General features: G+C 40.6%; 2 protein-coding genes across 16 annotated transcripts in view; one reads left to right on the top strand and one right to left on the bottom strand.

Moving 5' to 3' along the window:
• zmynd8 (zinc finger, MYND-type containing 8) overlaps nucleotides 1-17719 on the bottom strand; it is a 57865-nt gene extending 40146 nt beyond the window's left edge. For 3 of the 15 annotated variants that reach the window (XM_031894038.1, XM_012971653.3, XM_031894041.1), the window contains exons 1-4: nucleotides 13643-13769; nucleotides 13031-13264; nucleotides 12580-12732; nucleotides 2236-2306 (exon numbers count right to left, since the gene is read on the bottom strand). In XM_031894038.1, coding sequence (XP_031749898.1) covers nucleotides 2236-2306; nucleotides 12580-12732; nucleotides 13031-13044 — 238 coding nt within the window. In that variant the 5' untranslated portion in view covers nucleotides 13045-13264; nucleotides 13643-13769. 15 annotated transcript variants of the gene reach the window in all.
• Nucleotides 17681-17853, top strand: part of ncoa3 (nuclear receptor coactivator 3) — a 107040-nt gene continuing 106867 nt past the window's right edge. Inside the window, exon 1 of the mRNA XM_031894761.1 lies at nucleotides 17681-17747. The gene's annotated coding sequence lies outside the window, so the exon portion shown is untranslated. The remainder of the gene's footprint in view (nucleotides 17748-17853) is intronic.

The raw sequence follows: 17853 nt of genomic DNA, 5'->3' as shown, positions 1-17853 counted from the left end.
ATGTCCCGCTGATGCACAAGTGGCTCCTGTTTCATATCAAATATGGATTTGGGTTCAGATAAAACAGCAATAACGTGCCATTCAGTGCTATTTTTACTTTAGTTTCCTAATCAAGTTTATCTTTTCACCCCTAAATACCACAACCTCCATTTGTTTCATTATAGAAAGTTTTATACACGCTGGCACTTCTTTGATACATAGATAACAAAGGCATATGGGTAAAATATAAAGAAAGGATAAGTAGCTGTTAACCCTTGTAATGACTGTATGGATACAAATTAAATTTAGCCACACACTTGGTCACAACAAACTGATGGGTTGTAGAGGAGGGTTGGTACTGTCACTTGTGCCCCAAACATAAGTTAAGAGGCCCCATTGGGTCACTATATAATATTCTGCTTACTGCTGTTTTCTGTTGTGACTGCAGTCAAGGTTCATTAGCAAAAACTCTTGACTTGGGGCCCAAACATCCAAAAATAATAGTACAATTTAGTCAGATAATGATGAGTTAATATGACATATCTGGATATGTGTCCAGCTTTAAAGGTGGCCATACATAGCCAGGTTCAGACAATACTGACCATCTGCTACACAGAAATGAATAGAGCCTACATTTCGTTTGGGAGAAGTGAGAATATTTTTTCAAGAAAACCCACACTTGTAAATGCAGGCAGCCATGTTGGGGCACACATGAGCATAATGAGCAATTGTCACAGCTTGCTCATTATGTTCATGCATGCAGTGTAGGATTGGGGGATGTGTAGACTGTGGTGTGTGCTCAGCTAGCCCGCACCTCTGGTGGGGGAAATAATTTTGAAGTGCTAGTTGACCTTTAAGCATTTAAGACACCTCAAGAGGTGAAAATTGTTCCTGAAGACTCTTGTATTGCAGTAGATCTATCAAAACTGACCACGGAGTGACTGGCCAGATAAGGGACTTTTGGACCACCAAGACCACCTTTAGGGCCCCCCAGCTAGATCTTGAGGAAAATCTGTACTTTCTTTCATTTCTATGTGTCATGTAGGGCCATTTACCAACACTGGGCAAATCTGCACCTGGGTAGTAACTCATAGCAACCAGTCAGTGGATAGCTTTGTTCAGTCAGCAGCAGCTTGATTGGGTGCCATGGGTCACAGTGCCCATAGACAAATCTGCACAGTGTTAGTAAATGTGCCCAGTATGTTTTCTTTTCCTCAGACACTCTTGGAAGAGCAACAATGTACAAAAGAACCAAAGTGTTTTGTTTTTTTTTTAAAAAAAGAAAATAATTATATTCAAGAACGGCCACGAGCTAACTTCCTGTCAAACTCAATGTTGCATTTCTGAACAGAAAGCTAATTTGCAGTCAGGCTAACAAGATATTATGCCTACGTCAGTCAGTCTTGGCGTCAAGCCACACAAATAAGCCAATAATTCCTCTATAAAAAGTGACTATCACATACAGAAGAAGTCTGAAGCAATGGACCTTAAAAAATAAACTATTCAGTTATCAACAATTGCAGTCACTTCCTGCTGAACATGACGCTGCAGATCTAAACAGGAAATCCTTCAGCAGCCATGTTTGTTAACCTATTATTTGCCATTACATGAGCTAGTCTGAGTGTGGAAAAAACACTGATAATGGGTGTGTGGAAACCATTTCTAACAGCCTGACAATTAGAGAAAACATTTAAAGCAAAGACTAGCTACCAACTATTAACCAAACACTAATTTTAAAATCTGGCAATCCAAAAACATAATTAAAATATGACTTTTAAAATCACATATATAAATGTTTTATTGGTATAACCTAGACGCAAGTAAGCTAAGATCTGTCCTACTCTTTTCTCTAACAAAAATATTTATCCATTTGTGTAAATTTCTCTAAATCGTCAATAGAAAAAAAAAGGGAATATTATATGGCTGCTACTGTGGCAAGTGTAATAAGAAGAACTGATTTTCTACCCTTGACCAACAGTAAGTTGCTATTTAAATACCTTGTTACTGTGGAAGGGTTAAAAAAACACAGTAGAAGCTGTTGCTGCAGACAATAACCCACACCCCCTTTATTTTGCAGTGGGCTTCGTCTTGAGCAGGGCCCTCTTTACCTCCAGTGTATGTAATATGCATGTATACCCTTCTGCTGTAGAGAGCTGCAGTATATGTTGGTGCTGTACAAACACACATTAATAATAGTCTAACAACCATTAAAGCAAAGGCTTACCTCCAATGCTAAAGAAATAGAGTCTTTCTCACCTTTGGATCGTGTTGTGACATCCATCCCCTCTACTACCTCCTGTTCTGTTTTTATCTCCTCATCCGCCAAACTGCAGGAGACAAAAGAAAAGAGAAGACTATAAGGCAATTTTATAACACAGGGTTCCATTTAACTCTATCCCCCCCCTTAAAAAATGCATGTTCAACACAGAAGAACCTTTTCCACCCCCTGACATAGTTTTCTCAGCCAACATTACTCCTTTCAGCAGTGCACATCCCCACCAATGATAGATTGGAGTCACGTAGGTGTTCACTCCATCCTTAACTATTTGCCACCTCGTAGTGCAAAATCACTTCCCACAAATCTCCTCTGAGGTTGAGAGGAAAAAAGAAAAAGTCAGTCCATTATTGGCTGCATATAGGACACTATATATTCCTTTTAGTTGCCTTTCTGCCAATGGTGATACAGTCAGGACAACTCTTTGCTCAAAAGCCTAGGATATTCATTGAAACACTGCTGGAGAAACAGCACTTTGTACCTCTAGTGTCAGTATGCAAGAGACATGTCTAGTCCCACCAGGTTCCGCTGCAAGGCTCTCTCCTGTGTAAGGCAGCACTCAAACATTCTAAGGATATTAAAGATGATCTTTAATAAATATGTAAAACCCAGCCACCTCTCTGCAAAAAGAGGCAGCCCAAGCTATCCTGCTGAAATCCTCCTGAAAGCCACCAACATCTAATTTACACTTGAACACACTTAGTAATAAGCATCACGTTAAAGCTTATGGACTGTGCCACCCAGTCTTCTTGCAGAGTCTCCCAGCCAATATGGATCTATCTGAATCAAGTCCTTCAATAAGAAACCTGCGTGAGGAGAGAATGCAAACTCTACAAGGTAAGGTATAAGGGGGGAGGTTGCTTTTTTTTTTTTGCAGGGCAGATGACATGCTATTGAGCTTTTCATTTTAATGTTTAATATTATTTTTGCCTTCATAGGATTGCAACATGCAAGAATGAATTAAAATTAGGCAGGACCTTGTACTTCCAAATGAATCTGCTGAGGATAGACCTGATTTTTTAAAAAGTTCATGTGGTTAATAAAGAGCTCTAATGCATTTCTGCAATATATATGTATGTATATATACTATATGCACATTCAACTCCCACACCTTCATAGAAACTCACATATAGTAAAAAAAAAAAAATCTACAGGCTTCTAAGATACCCTTTCCAGCATAGGAATACAGTAATCAATCTAATTCATATTTGAATTAACACTCTGACAGCTTTACAATCCCTTCCATATGCCTAAAGGGTTAAAGATGTTGGAAAGACAAGGCTATCATTAATAATTCTGTCTGCTTCCAGAGATACCTAGCCTATAAACTGTACACATGATGTATTAACCAATTCTATTCCTACAATGGGTTAAAGCAATTAAGAGGTTGAATCGTTTTGCTACGTTGCCTTTTGTGCAAGCGGGATTTGAGAGCAAGGCAAATGCTGCAGCAGAAGCCACTGAAGAAAACCTTATTAAATCAGAAGCAAATACAGGGTAAAAAATGGATATCAGAAAAGATAAATATAGTGTATTACTGAGATACAAACGGCTATGGGAAATGGAGACTGAGAACCAAGCAGGCTTTAGTGTAGTCCTGTTTATCAAGCACAACAACAACATGGAAGGACAAGTATAGAAGCCCCTACATAAAACAGATTGTCAAAGCGCAGGTTAATATGGGAAATCTATCAGCCGTCGGGAAAGCTAGGAACAAGATTTGAATGAGAACTCACCCATCACACTGTCTTAGTCATCGATGGCTATGCCACTTATGCAGGCTCTTAAAATGGCGTCTGGCAGCAGTGAGCTGCCTCATTCCTTCACTGTTGCTAAAATGGTAGCAGTTTATTCGATAATAGGCATCTGTTGACCAAAGTGCCTTTGCTATCTTTTTCCCCCCCCACCCCACACTGACCCCCCCACTCAGTGAATCGACTTGGATCTAAGCAATTGGGAGATGAAAACCAAATGTTTAGAGAGAGAGAAATTTAAGAGACAGGAAGAGATCGGTATGACTTTTACCTCACACGTAGTCAGGGGAAATGAGATGAAGGGTCAAAGGGCAATTTAACATCTACAAAAACTACTCTCCATGGCACCTAACTGAAGTGTACCACAGAAAAGAGTGAAAATATAATATGACCTTACTGGAAATAGACACAGCTGTTATAAAACAACTAATGCTCCAATAACCTATGGTGGTGTGTGAAATATAACAGGAATTTGTGGTGAGAGCTACTAATATATAAAAGTTTCACCATTTAGTCAGAAATTTACAAGACGTCAATAGTTAATAAGGTATTTTGGCCTACAGTCAGAACTGGAGAGAGATAAGGGACTCAGGGCGAAGCTGGAATGCTCAGGCCCCAGTTTGGGGGGGGGGGGGAATTCTCCCATGACCGACTAGCTGTTATTAAACTACTGTTTGTTCTGTGTTACATGTAACTGGACAAGAGTTTGATTCTAGAAGAGCTCCTTAATTAAGGTACTGGTACTTGCCTTTCCTCAAAAGAAAACTGATCTGCTGGTTACTTGTTGCCAAAACACCCACTGAATGTAGAGTAATATACAGTTCTACAGGGATAGTGATGCACGGGGAGGCCAAAACCCAAGAAACCCACAAGGCAGGTGGGTTTGAAAAGACCAATTTCCCCCTGCAGCAAGTAGCAGGTAGGTAGTGGGCCATATTCGCTGCCAGCCACTCCCCTACTCATTTCCCAACATGACTTCTGACAGTGGATAGAAATTGTTGCTGTATATTACTCAGGTATTATAAGGGATAATGTACCCCCTACTGTAAATTATTATTATTATTAACATTTATTTATAAAGCACCAACATATTCCGCAGCGCTGTACAATAGGTGGGTTACATACATTGGACATACAGAGTAACATATAAAGCAATCAATAACCGATACAAGAGGTGAAGAGAGCCCTGCCCAAAAGAGCTTACAATCTACAAGTTATAAGGATATTAGAAGCCCCTGGAGATTCTGTGACCATATAAAGGCACAAGCCTGCAGGCTTAGTTATACAGTATCACTCATGTATTATAAGGGATAATGTACCCCTACTGTAAATGATAAGGATATTAGATGTTACTAAGGAGTTATGTAACCATATAAAGGCAAAGGCTGAGTTATACAGGGAACTCTGAGCATCCCTCATGTATTATAAGGGATAATGTACCCATACTGTAAATTATAAGGATATAAGAAGTCCCTGAGTGTGACCATATAAAGGCACAAGGCTGCAGGCTGAGTTATACAGGGAACTCTGAGTATCACTCATGTATTATAAGGGATAATGTACCCCCTACTGTAAATGATAAGGATATTAGAAGTCACTGAGGGGTTCTGTGACCATATAAAAGGCACAAGGCTGCAGGCTGAGTTATACAGGGAACTGAGTATCACTCATGTATTTTAAGAAATAATGTACTGTAAATAATAACAAGTTTCAGTCATCTCCTGTGAACTATGCTTTACATGACACCCCCACCCATGATTTTACGTGTATGTGTCAAATGGTATAACTGAATCAGTAAAGGCAAACAATCCTAAAGGAACACTTCCCATAATAATTTCATAGGCCCCACCCACTTACCCTGCATTCTGGCTGTAAGTGCCACATGGCATAAACAAACCACTGAAAGCAAAAGACACTATTTAGGGACAAAGCGAGTATTCACCCAGAGGTTATTATCGTTGACACATTAATCTCCTTTCTAATATGCCAGGCAATATATATGGAAACATTTAAAGCTTTGATAAGCAGCCAGCAGCTGTCCTTGGACTACATATGCCAGAACCCCACAACAGAAGATCGTTTGGGCTTATTGGGAGTTGCGGCTCAGCAACAGCAGGAGGGCTGCGAACAGCTCAATCTAAAGAAAGCCTAATAAGGAGATGTGACTGCAACCCTCCAGATCTTCTTGAATATCTACTAGGAGCTGAAGTTACAACACACAACTGGAGGGCCACATCCACTCTAAATTGAAATCCTAATGAATGAGTATAGCTAAAAGCAGGTTAGCCCGTCTTACGAAGTTACTGTTAATTTAATAAGGAAACCCAAGACTTTCATAACTGATGGTTTCACAGATAACGGGTTTGTGGGTTGCATTTTATTTTTGCTGTTCCTATTTTAAGTGCAGGTTGATGGAGGGAAAGAACAGATGGCTACTTTGCTTTCACATAACTAAACATGTAACGTTAACGGTCACACAGGTAAAGCCCTCAATATGTCCCAAGTACTTGAAATACAGGCAGTTTTTCACCGCAGGCTGGTAAGTAGAAGGTTGGCAGATGAATTTGCATCCAACTAACCCAATTAGGGCTACAGATAATGCAGTGTTTTTAGATGTGAGTAACTCTTGAAAAGTGCCAACCTGGGTCTGAAAGAACACTGCTGTGGCGCTGTGTAGAGCTTCTCTCTGTTTTTGCTATAGGGGTGCAAAGACATACACTTTTACTGGTTAGAGGAAGATAATGGTCTCTGGGAAGTCCATGACACACATTAGTAAACACCCCAATGTGGCTAATTGGGGGCATATATTGGCTGAAGAATGCGCCATAATAATAATTACGTATTAATCCTACACAAATGGTCCTACACAAAGGGAGAAGGAAATCTGGCCTTGGGTTTGTGCTGAGGGGTTGTTTGTAATGGGCTTGAGGGTTTCAAGCCAGAGTGAAATACATTAGCCTGAGACACCCTAAGTGAGCTGCACCACAGCAAGCCCCCAATACTTAAGGGAAAGGCCCAGTGTTTCTTGAATTGCTCCAAACTATTCCACAGCTCGAAGCAGTCTTAAAATGGATACGGCCTTGGCCGCCACTTTAAAAGACCAAACATTTGCAAATGTATAAACTAGACAAAATTAATTTTGGCCAAAAACTCAGAGCACTTTTCCTGACAAGAAAGGGGTTATCGCCCTGAAACACTATCCTGTACTCATATCTGGATAGATTTCCTCTAAGGTAACATCATGGATGAAATGTGTGTCTTAGGTTTGCTTATCCTCAAATCAGCAAATTTAGTATATGATGCAAGCGACAAAAATATTTTTTTCATTCTTTTTGTCCCGTGCCTATAGCTGGCCATAAATGATAATGTATTGCTTAAAAAAAAAAAAAAAAAAAGAAACAGTTTTAAGAACCACCCTTCTGTATATGGCTCAAGGAATACATGAAGAGTGCTATCTTGGCAATACAATCATTCACAGGAAAGATCAGTCTGTAGATTGACCATGCGTGTAAACATGCCGGTTGAGATCCAGTCAGGAACATCATCCAGTGCCACTAATGCTCTAACATTATTGATAGATTGACTATATGTGACCAGATATCATCATCATCTGAGCCAAACTGAACAAAATTCAAACCGGCCCTGTTTTGATGATATCTGTTCCGATCGGAAGCACAAACAGATCCCACAAATCGTACAAAATTTACTATATAATGACAGTATTTGTATGTGTATGGCCAGCTTACCTCTGAGTTGCAGATGAACTAACTCAGCAAGGACAATTAAACAAATAAAATACCAGTAGAAGAAATATTGTGTCCAATGTGTGTCCCAAAAAGACAAGGTACATTGCTGAATAATGTACTTTTTCCTGCACGGCACTTACAATGTTAAATAAAGGTGTAAACTGCCATGCACTGTAGACAGGGGGTTAAGTGCAGTTTCCGTGAGCTGTAACATAAACAAGTTCCCTTAAACGGCCTGTCTCAGTGACATGGAGCAAGCAGAGCTTGGCAGAAATTTCCAGAAGGCCTCTCACGCCTCAGCTCTGCAGCTGTCAATCTTTAACTTCCTCGGCTGCCATTGGTGTCAGTGCTGCACTGGCACAGCCGATTGGCCTGTGAATGCTGGCAAACACTTTTTGTTCCTTCCCTGGCGTCTTGGTGCAATGCAGGGTTTTTTTTACTTCTTCCCTGCTGACGGTGTGTGAAACCAGGTTACATGGAATGTGTGTGCTTGCGTGCAAAAGCAGCTGTGTGTGCATATGCTTTTACTATTATTATTGTTTAGATTTGAGGGTTCACATATTGTGATGAATTAGCTTTAATACATGTTAGATTTTTAACCAAACTGGAACATGTCCTGGCTATTTTTGACATGGTATCCGATAGGTCGGTAAATCTTTATTTAAAAAACCCTTGGCCTACAAGTGGCCATACATGGGCAGAGAAAAGCCACCAACTTTAGGTGGCCATACACGTGCACATTTTAGTCTTCTTTCAACAAACATTTGGATATGGGTCGTACGTTTAAATGCAACAAAGTTCAGACTGAAATTGTAGGATAAAGCCCTTAAAATACAAATCGGAAGATGTTCTGAACATGAAATAGCTGGCAGACACCAATCACACAAAAGTGACTTCCATTGTAGGCCTGCCCAAGGATATCGTCAGATACACAATACATTTGCAGATTTTTTCCGTTAGCCGACTGAAATATTCTAACCTGGCCTATCGACTAAACTGATCAATCACCATGGTACGAAAATTATCGGGAGCCCACACACGGTCCAAAAAAAAAAGTTTGGTGCGATTTTATTGATATCGATATGTGTATGGACCAAGTCTGCAGCTTAAAGGCCCTTGTATGGAGCCCACTGATGAGCCTGCCTGATAGATAACTGGCCCGAAATTATTAAAACATCAATTGAAAGGAGGGATTGATCAACAGCTCATTGATGAAGTCCTCTCCATATAATCTGCATTTACCTTCCATAGGATCCAATCTCTGGCCTAAGGACCAAACATTTGGACCAGTCTGATATCGCCCAGTTCAAGGTTGGCATATCAGATAAAAATCCACTTGTTTGGTGACCTCCTGTACAGGCACACCAACATATCAACAGGGAATTACATCACTTTGATTAAAACCTTTTGTTGGAAGTTGTACAGTGCAAACAGTGTTTGGAACAACAATGTTTCGGGGGGCTCCCATCTCCCTTCCTCAGGTAAAGATCAGTTTGACTAGGTTCATTCTCAAGGTCACTAACCTAAGGCCTATGCACACATAGGGCGAAGACACACGGGGCCATTAGTCGCCGTGACTTTTAAGTAAGTCTATTGTGGTGACTTTTGTGCCACAGGGTAGAATAGAAGTTGCCGCAACTAATCACGCGCTAATTTTCGCTACGCAGATTAGTTGCCGCGACTTTTTAAAAAGTCTTCGTGTGTCTTTACCCATAATGTTAAAACCACCAGATACCTCTACCTGCTGCCTGTCATTAGATGAATGAGTTTAGGCACAAAAATTAACAGGCAGTCAATCACCAGTGGTATGGCAAATTTTGACCAGTTCCTCAGGCAATAGGCCTGAAGGTGCGCAGCTTTACTGAGCATTATTGTGTATATATAATAGTAATAATAATCCATCCTTGTTTTATGGTGAATAGATAGTTTAGATGTCTACAGTAAAAGGACTCTTGTAGTGTTTTGAATAATAAGTGTTAGTGCCAACCCTCACTGAAAGCAGGATTCCGCTGAGGTTTAGCACATGGCATCAAAAAACGAGCAATAGACTGAACTACAATAGTCGTTGGCGCAGTCTATCACTGTGAGGTTTTCATCGACAATAACATCAAGGAGGCTTGCCCAATAGCAATAGCCCTACCAGACCATGGGCACACAAACACTGCCAATGATCATTTTAGTCCACCATGTCTTTTTGAAGTTAAGCAGCCTCTCACTGACAAACAAAACCTACTATCCTTGGTGGCCATAGGCCTTGGAATCCCACAGGAGATTGGCTGCTAACAAGCAGCCAAATAACTACATGCCTGCCGTAGATAGAGTTGACACCTTTTATGGAAAAAAAAAATACCAACCTTTCTATATTTTTTTTTTGGGGGGGGGTGTTCTTATTAGTAACATTGGTATCAAGCATTCTTTTTTACCAACCAGGTGGAAACACTAGCTGTAGAACATAAGCTCTACTCAACTGGGCTGAGTATATGAATTTTAAATTTTCTGGTTGCTCTTGGGCCTCTGAAGCACTGAGCATATATTGGCAACATTTGGTGCAGCAAAAGAGCCTGGCTTCTACAGGCAGCCACTATGATCAGTAGCCAGGACTGGAAAATCTGGTAGAAGAAATACACCATTTATATTAAAGTCCTGCATGGAAGCATAAAACGTGGACAGGTTGGTGGACAGAAACACAAGATTTCAAAAGGCTCAAGAATTACAAAATGTGGCAAATACCCATTTACCAAGTCTGAGTGCAAGCCCTTTGGCCCATATTAACACCATACTGCTCATGAGCAGCATTAATGAAATATGGTAGGAACAATCTTACTTATAATGCCTGATTCTGTGGCTAATTGACCAATGGAAAAAAAGGCCTTCTACTGGAGAGTGGTACCAGTTAAATTTCTAAATAAAACAGCAAAGCTAAACACGTGTAAAACATAATTTAGGCCCCAAAGCTGAACTACGATGCCCACCATCAGTACATACTAAGCTCTCTATGACTATTCCCCCAGTATGCTGTCCCTACCTCCCTTATCTGCTTTGTGAATCAAGCATTAGAGCAGACACATTCCCTGCATTCTGCACCGAAACTGCTGGGGGATGGGAATGAATTGGGTCACAAATCACAAACCCCCTTTCATCTTGTACCCAACTGTTACACTTCCCAGCCTGGAAATATTTGCTTTGAACTAAATGTTATGTATGTGGAATAAATGATGCAGCCTGAAGACTGGCAACCATTTAACAGCATGTTATATCAGCTGCCATTTTGTGAATGCAGCACCTTGGCTGTCAGAGAGCTACATGGCTTCGTGTGTCAGGCCCCTCACGGGACCTAGAGGAAAAAAAAAACAACTATTTAATGTTTAACCAGCATCCTGTGTGAATAAGATTGGGTAATCTCAACATAAAAAGCCTGCTTCATTTTAAAATAATTTGTTGATGTAATATGGTAGATCCCAGGCTTGCCAAAAAAACATAATAATTCAATCTAAAAAGGGACAAAAATTATAAATAAAAGTTGTTTTAAGCAACAGCTGATAAAATATACCTATTTACTCTGCAAACAAGGAATATACATTAGGAATTTGCCTCCCGTAAAAATGCACAAGGCCTAGAGGTGTTGGGGGAGGGGAGGGGGGTGAATTCTCACAGCCATGACTTGCCTGTACTTACAATTTGCATTAAAATGTCAAATAGAGCATGAGTTGTACAACAGTTCCCCCTAAAAGTGAAAATGCAGGGGGTGGGGATCCCCAGCATGCACTTATATAGACTGCAAACTCAGCTGATTACATTTAGAAAAGTCTCCAGAAAGTAACACAAATACACAATTCTCCCTGAAAGACACCACATCCTTTTGTTTAGTGGGTTGGAGAAATCATTTACAAAAGGGTTTGTTGTGTCATTTCAGATCAGAGCCCCCCCTCCCACAATATCATAAAAAAATTAAATGAAATTAGCACTAAAATGATTAAAAATGTTCTATGGCATGTGAGCAGCAGGAAGTAACAGCAGAACCTGATACACGGATTAATCACAAAAACCTCGTACACACCAAAAAAAAAAAAAAAAAAAAAAAACCAGAGAGAAAACTACAACCTAAATAGTTACTTCTTTACTACAGAGCTGAGGACAAAAATAATTTCTGAATTATTTTTAAATAGCCCTGTCAGTCCCTTGAATGTAATAAAAATACAAAATTGCATAGACGTTGCAGCAGCAGCAGCCATTGCATACACGTTACTTAACCCTTGCTCACTGTAGTGAAGGCCTGTACGCTTGTATCTGGCAGGCCTTTCCAGCATTTTATAGCTAAAAAAAAAAATAATAATGCTGCCTAGGAAATAGTCTTCCTCCCCTGTTTATTATCTACATTCAGGAACATACAAAAGCCCCCAAAAAATGACTATTTTGTACTAAAACAAAATGAAAGGCAAGCAGCTACAGGCAAAAATAAACCCAGAAAAAAAAAGACAAAAAAATAAAAGTGTTCAGTACTTACTGTGTTAAATCCATATTAGTTTGTTGCTGTGAGATAGGATATGTCCAGATTTAAAATTGTATAAGATAGTAAAAAAATATTGTATTCCAGGGAAGGGTGCAGGAATAAAATAAAAAAGTCCTCAATGTGTAAAAAAAAAAAAGGAGTTAAAAAACAAAAAATATTTTGGGGCAAATCAATCCACAGTGCAGGCTAGGCCCCAAATCTAACCCAGGCATTAGTGAGAAGGGATTCCTGCTATACAGTATAAAGTGTTTTTTTTGTTTAAATTTTCCTTCAAGGCCTTGAGTTTTCTTCTAGTGAGAGAGAAGGTAAACTTGCCTGATGCTAAAGTTGCCAGCCTCCTGCGTTTGGCTTCCTTGGGGGCTGATTAATGTTTGTGCTTTGCCAGACTCCATGTTCTCCCCAGCAGCATGTGACAATAATGCAGGGAGAGTGCTCTTCCTTGGAGAACCAGGAGGCTTTTGTGAAAGACTAGGGAAAAAAAAAAAAAAAAAAAAACACACCACTTTTTGCACTGGGAAGAAAGATTAAAAAAAGAAAAAGTTATGCCCAAGTTCCTTTAGCACAATTTACCCTCTAGCCAGAGTAACCAGTGTGGCTCATGGCATCCAGACCATGTGACCCAAAGAAAGCACATTTACACTGTAGAAATAAAGTGCTATGTTGTGTGTTTTGCACGACAAGTCGCGGAGATGTGACCTGCAAAAGCACAGTTTGTACATCCATGAGATGGGTAGAAAAATTTCAAAAAACAAAAAGCAAGGCTTACCTCTGTGGATGCATTGTAACACAGTGTTATGTCAATACTTATAAAACATGGAGGACAGAGTCTCTGTACTCAGACAGAAAAGGGTTTGGCACTTCAGCTTGATGATCTGTCTCCTTCATAGAAGCCGGGGCAGGATTGGGTGCTCGCACAAATCCTAGTGTCACGCTTTAGGCCATTGGCTGAAACACTTCCTGAGTGATTATCTTTGTGCAGCTCTGGAAAGCAAAAGGCATCCTGTGCAAGGGAAAAGACAGGCTAAGTTAGGCCTTTTTTTTCACGACAGCAAAGACATACAAATGATTTAAATATATCCCAAATACGTTTTATTTTACAGAAAAAAACCTAGGCATTTCATTCTCATTAACTAGAGATTTCTAGCACAAGGAAAAATAAAAACAAATGCAGTGCTAAACCAATAAAAAAAAATAAAAACAAACGCAGTGCTAATGAGAATACATTTCTGCACATTACATTACTTCATTTTTATATCATACGTGTACATTAAAAAAACAAATACATGCAGATTTACAGGAATAATGTTGTGTAATAGGCAGACTGTCAGCAGCAATGTTGTACGGAAGCAGTTCAAGCACAAAACCCCCCACCACAAACCTTCAGGAGACTTTGCTGGAAGCGTGACTGGGCTCCTCTTGCACCCTGGGTAAGAAACCAGCAGAAGGGTAAATAAAAATCAGTTCACAAAAGGCACAGCAATCTCATGACTAATGCTCAGGGTGTCAGTTTCATTCAGCAAACCTTTTTTATAATGCCCCATCCTCCCAAGGCCTCAATTCAAACTGTCCTTAAAGCAACAGACTGAAGGGGGGGGGGACAAAAGGGGAAAAAAAAAAAAAAAAAAGCTTCCGCTGTAGCTGAGTGTGAACTGCAGATTTTTAACTCTGCGAGGTCTGTTCCATATGAGAGAGGTCCAGGTATGCATGCAAGCTATAGACAAAGCCCAGGGTCTATTTGTATGTAAATAAATCTCTTTTGCACTTTAATTAAAGCTGGGTCACAGCCACCCTCTTTAACAAACAAAGGGAGAAATTGCGAGATAAAACAGATGAAATTCCGCAGCCATACTTAATCTCTAGACAAGGCATGCTGTACTCATGTCAGGTAAGTAGCCTCCTATAGGCTTTATCCCTATTATAAAGCTACACAAATTAACGTGGAACATTCCTAATTTATCCGTATAAGAATAATTTACATTTTATTCACCTTTCCAAGTCCAAGGTAGCCATACCAAGGCAGATGTAAGCTGCTTACTTGGCTGTTGAGCAGCTTATCTGCCCATATTGCCTGCTCGACCAATAGCTTGGCAAATCGATTGACCAGGTTTAAAAATCCCGTTGGGGTGAGGACTGCATTGGCTCGTTGATATGGTCTCACCCCGACAGCCTGAATAACTTTGTTGTGATCTGATTGTGGGGCCACCCACTGATATTGCCCACCATGACGTGGGTATATCAGGGAAATCTCTGCTCATTTGGGGCTCTTGCCAAACGAGAGGATGTTTCAATGTATGGCCACTTTTACAGATGTCTGACTGTTTGACAAAATCAACAGCTGCCTTTATTATCTTTTTGACTAACAATTCTGCTCCTGTGCCAGAGACCACTAACCTCAGTCTTGAGGCTATACATTTATAAACAAGTCTATATATTCTTATTTAAATATTCTGGTACTCCTCCAGAAAGCCTCATAAACACAAAGTAACAAACACCCCTACTGATCTACACACCTTCTTAAGCCACTTTACCTATCAAGCAAATGAATTGCACAGTCTAATGATACAGCTTTCTATAAACCCCGAAAGGTATTGTTTGTCTTACAGAGGCAGGTTGCCTTCTGAAACAGAAAACCAACTTGCTGGGAGACCTAATGGAAGCCGTAAATGGGCCAACCGGGTACAATCTCTTCCCAAACGGCAGATGGAGAGCACACACTGGGACATGCATGCTATGGCCACCTTCCTATTGTTCCAATTGTTTGTGCAAAGACTGGATTTTGTTTTGAAAAGTATTTATAGTATGTGAATGGCCATCTTAAGTTGGTTATATACCAGCCCTTTGACCAAAGACTGAACAAGCTGGTTATTGCCAAATGTGACTCGTAATGGTCAGTACAGGGCCTGATCCAGTCGTTCCTAGGTTTTCCATTATTCCATTCGGCTTATATATAGTTATATATAGTTTTAAAAATGATAATCGGGTGAAAGGATTTTCCAATTTGTTGGACTAAGAATTAGGGTCACTCTAACCCAGGGGTCCCCACCCTTTCTTACTTGTGAGCCACAGTCAAATGTAAAAAGACTTGGAGAGCAACACAAGCATCATAAAAGTTCATTGAGGTGCCAAATAAGGGCTAATAAGATTGGCTATTAGGCAGCCACTATGCGCACACCTTACAGGAGGCTTTATTTGTTAGGAAATCTTGTTTTTATTCAACCAAAACTTCCTGCCAAGTCAGGAATTCAAAAATAACTACCTGGTTTGGGGGCACTGAGAGCAACATTCAAGGGGTTGGTGAGCAACATGTTGCCCCCGAGCCACTGGTTGGGAATTACTGCTCTAACCTATAAACACAAACAGGTTTCAGCCAACTGACATAAAAATTGGCCAAACAACCCTAAATTATCTTCCCCTCTAGGTTTATATTCTAAAGCTAGCCATCATCAGCACATTTATGCTGCCAATTCAGCCCAATAAAGTCGAGTTGGTAGCTTAACTACCTATGTATAGGCCATCCCTGACTTCCTCCCATAGAGTTATGTGGGTAAAAATCAGAAGGTTTAAAAATCCAGTCGGGGCAACAACAGCATCAGCTCATAGATGCAGTCCTTTCCTGACAGTCTGCATTGGCATTCAATACGATGCAATCATTGATGGCCTAGCCAAGATGTGCTACATTGGTAATTTCGCCAATATGGCCAACTGTACTGAGGCCTTTCACCTTTTCATTGGTGGCAATGTATAGAGCGACCACTCAAATCAAGTAACAATACACAGCACATATTTATTTAGTAATTTAGTTGCTAAAATGGGCACCTAATTTTGTTAATGTGATGCAAGAAACAGTCTACTTTTGCCTGTAATTTACTAAATGGCACAAACTGCAAGTAACGTGCATTGTTTTCAAAGGTTCTGAAGTTGGAATAGCAAGTCAGCCTTCCAGATGCTCCTATACTACAAATCCCATTACACTACACCTCTAGACAACCTTAAATCTAGGGGCCTGCTACTAATTATTATTAATGACGCGCATTAATAAAGCACAAATTCTGCAGTGCTGTACAATAGAAAAACAGTCCTGTGTTATAAAGCTGGATGATAACAAGGATTATGCCAACCATAGCCCTGAATCTTTTTAAACCAGAATATACAGGGTCAAAATGTAGTACCCCACCTCTTATGCCATAACAATAATACGACCATCAGGCCAATGGCACACAAAGCAACTTAGCCCCATACTGCCACCCACTGCTGTCAATGAGAATAGAGTAAAAATACCAGTACTGGCATTTTAATAATGCTCATTTGTAAATGTGCTGGGGGGGAGGAAAAGTCCTTCAAGCCCATCTTTAGTTTATGACCCTCTTGCACCCACCCTTATGGAACTATATTAGATGTGCCTAAGGCCAACCTTTTTTAGCCCTCCATAGCAAGAAGGTAGTAAGTGATTAAGGAGGGGTGATAGAGGTATGTTGAGAACTGATGTGGATAAAAGGACTGAACCAAAGGACACCCACAACCCCAACACTCGCCATCACCTTACTGATACTACATGCCAATGCCGGCACTGGGCCCAATGGCAAGGCGGGACCTGGCACAGTGCCCCGATGGTAGTTATGCCACTGCAACTGAAGGCTAAAGAAGAAGAGATGAAAATAATTTAAATCAAGAGGAAACGTATTTAGGCAAGGATATCCTAATACACAGTACTGTAAAGTTACAAGCCCCCAGACCAAAACAGAGATATCTACCAGGCTTTTTTTCTTCCCCATATGCATCTTGCCTGTGCCCAGTTACGCCCCCTGTTATTGTCGCCTTAATCTAAGTTAGTTTGAATCGCATTCTAATCCTTTTTTATTTACTGAGACAATTATTAACTCTGTTGGCAATTATAGAGAGCAGGAGTCAGGCCTGTTATTGCAAATAAGAAGGGACGCCATAGGGCGACTTTGTTTGACCTTAAGTTCTGCTAAGAAGGCTCATTATTAATAGGTGTGACAATTTGGGTCAAGCCCAATTCACCATGGCTATGCTCAGTTATGCCACAATCTGGGTAAAACCCTTCTTTTTAACTAGCAAAGCCCTTGTGCAATGCAGGACTGTCCCACCTAAACCAGGACCACTGGCTAAAGGCCAAACCTGCCCCAGTGCAGGCCACAGTCATTCCCTAAATACATTAATATATTAAATAGGAGCAAATTCACCACTCCAGGAATGTCCCTACCTGCCTCCTCCCACACCTACTGACCTGCCCACTAGCTAAGGCCTCTCACTATATGACTACTCTCCACAGAGTAGAAACACAATAGACAATTCTTTACATCACCTCCATTACAAGCACTTAAACACACAGCCTAATGGCTTCCCTCACATGCAGGAAGTTACCTTGTTCCCGCCCACCGATGGCAGGAAGTGGGCCCCGATTGGCTGCTGCTGCTTGTTTCCTGTGCGAGTCTCTCAGGGAGAATGGGGAAGGCGCTGAGGTAGTGACCGAGTGTCTGTGCAGCAGTGAGGCAAAATGTCCTATTAATGGTGTGTCTGTGTAACGCCATTGTGTGCCGTATTGGGCCCAGCCAGCTTCCTGTAGCA

This window comes from Xenopus tropicalis, chromosome 10 (assembly GCF_000004195.4).
Source record: "Xenopus tropicalis strain Nigerian chromosome 10, UCB_Xtro_10.0, whole genome shotgun sequence".
NCBI classification, from domain to species: domain Eukaryota; kingdom Metazoa; phylum Chordata; class Amphibia; order Anura; family Pipidae; genus Xenopus; species Xenopus tropicalis.
The sequence above is the reverse complement of the archived record's forward strand: the minus strand, read 5'-3'. Positions and strand labels throughout refer to the sequence as shown.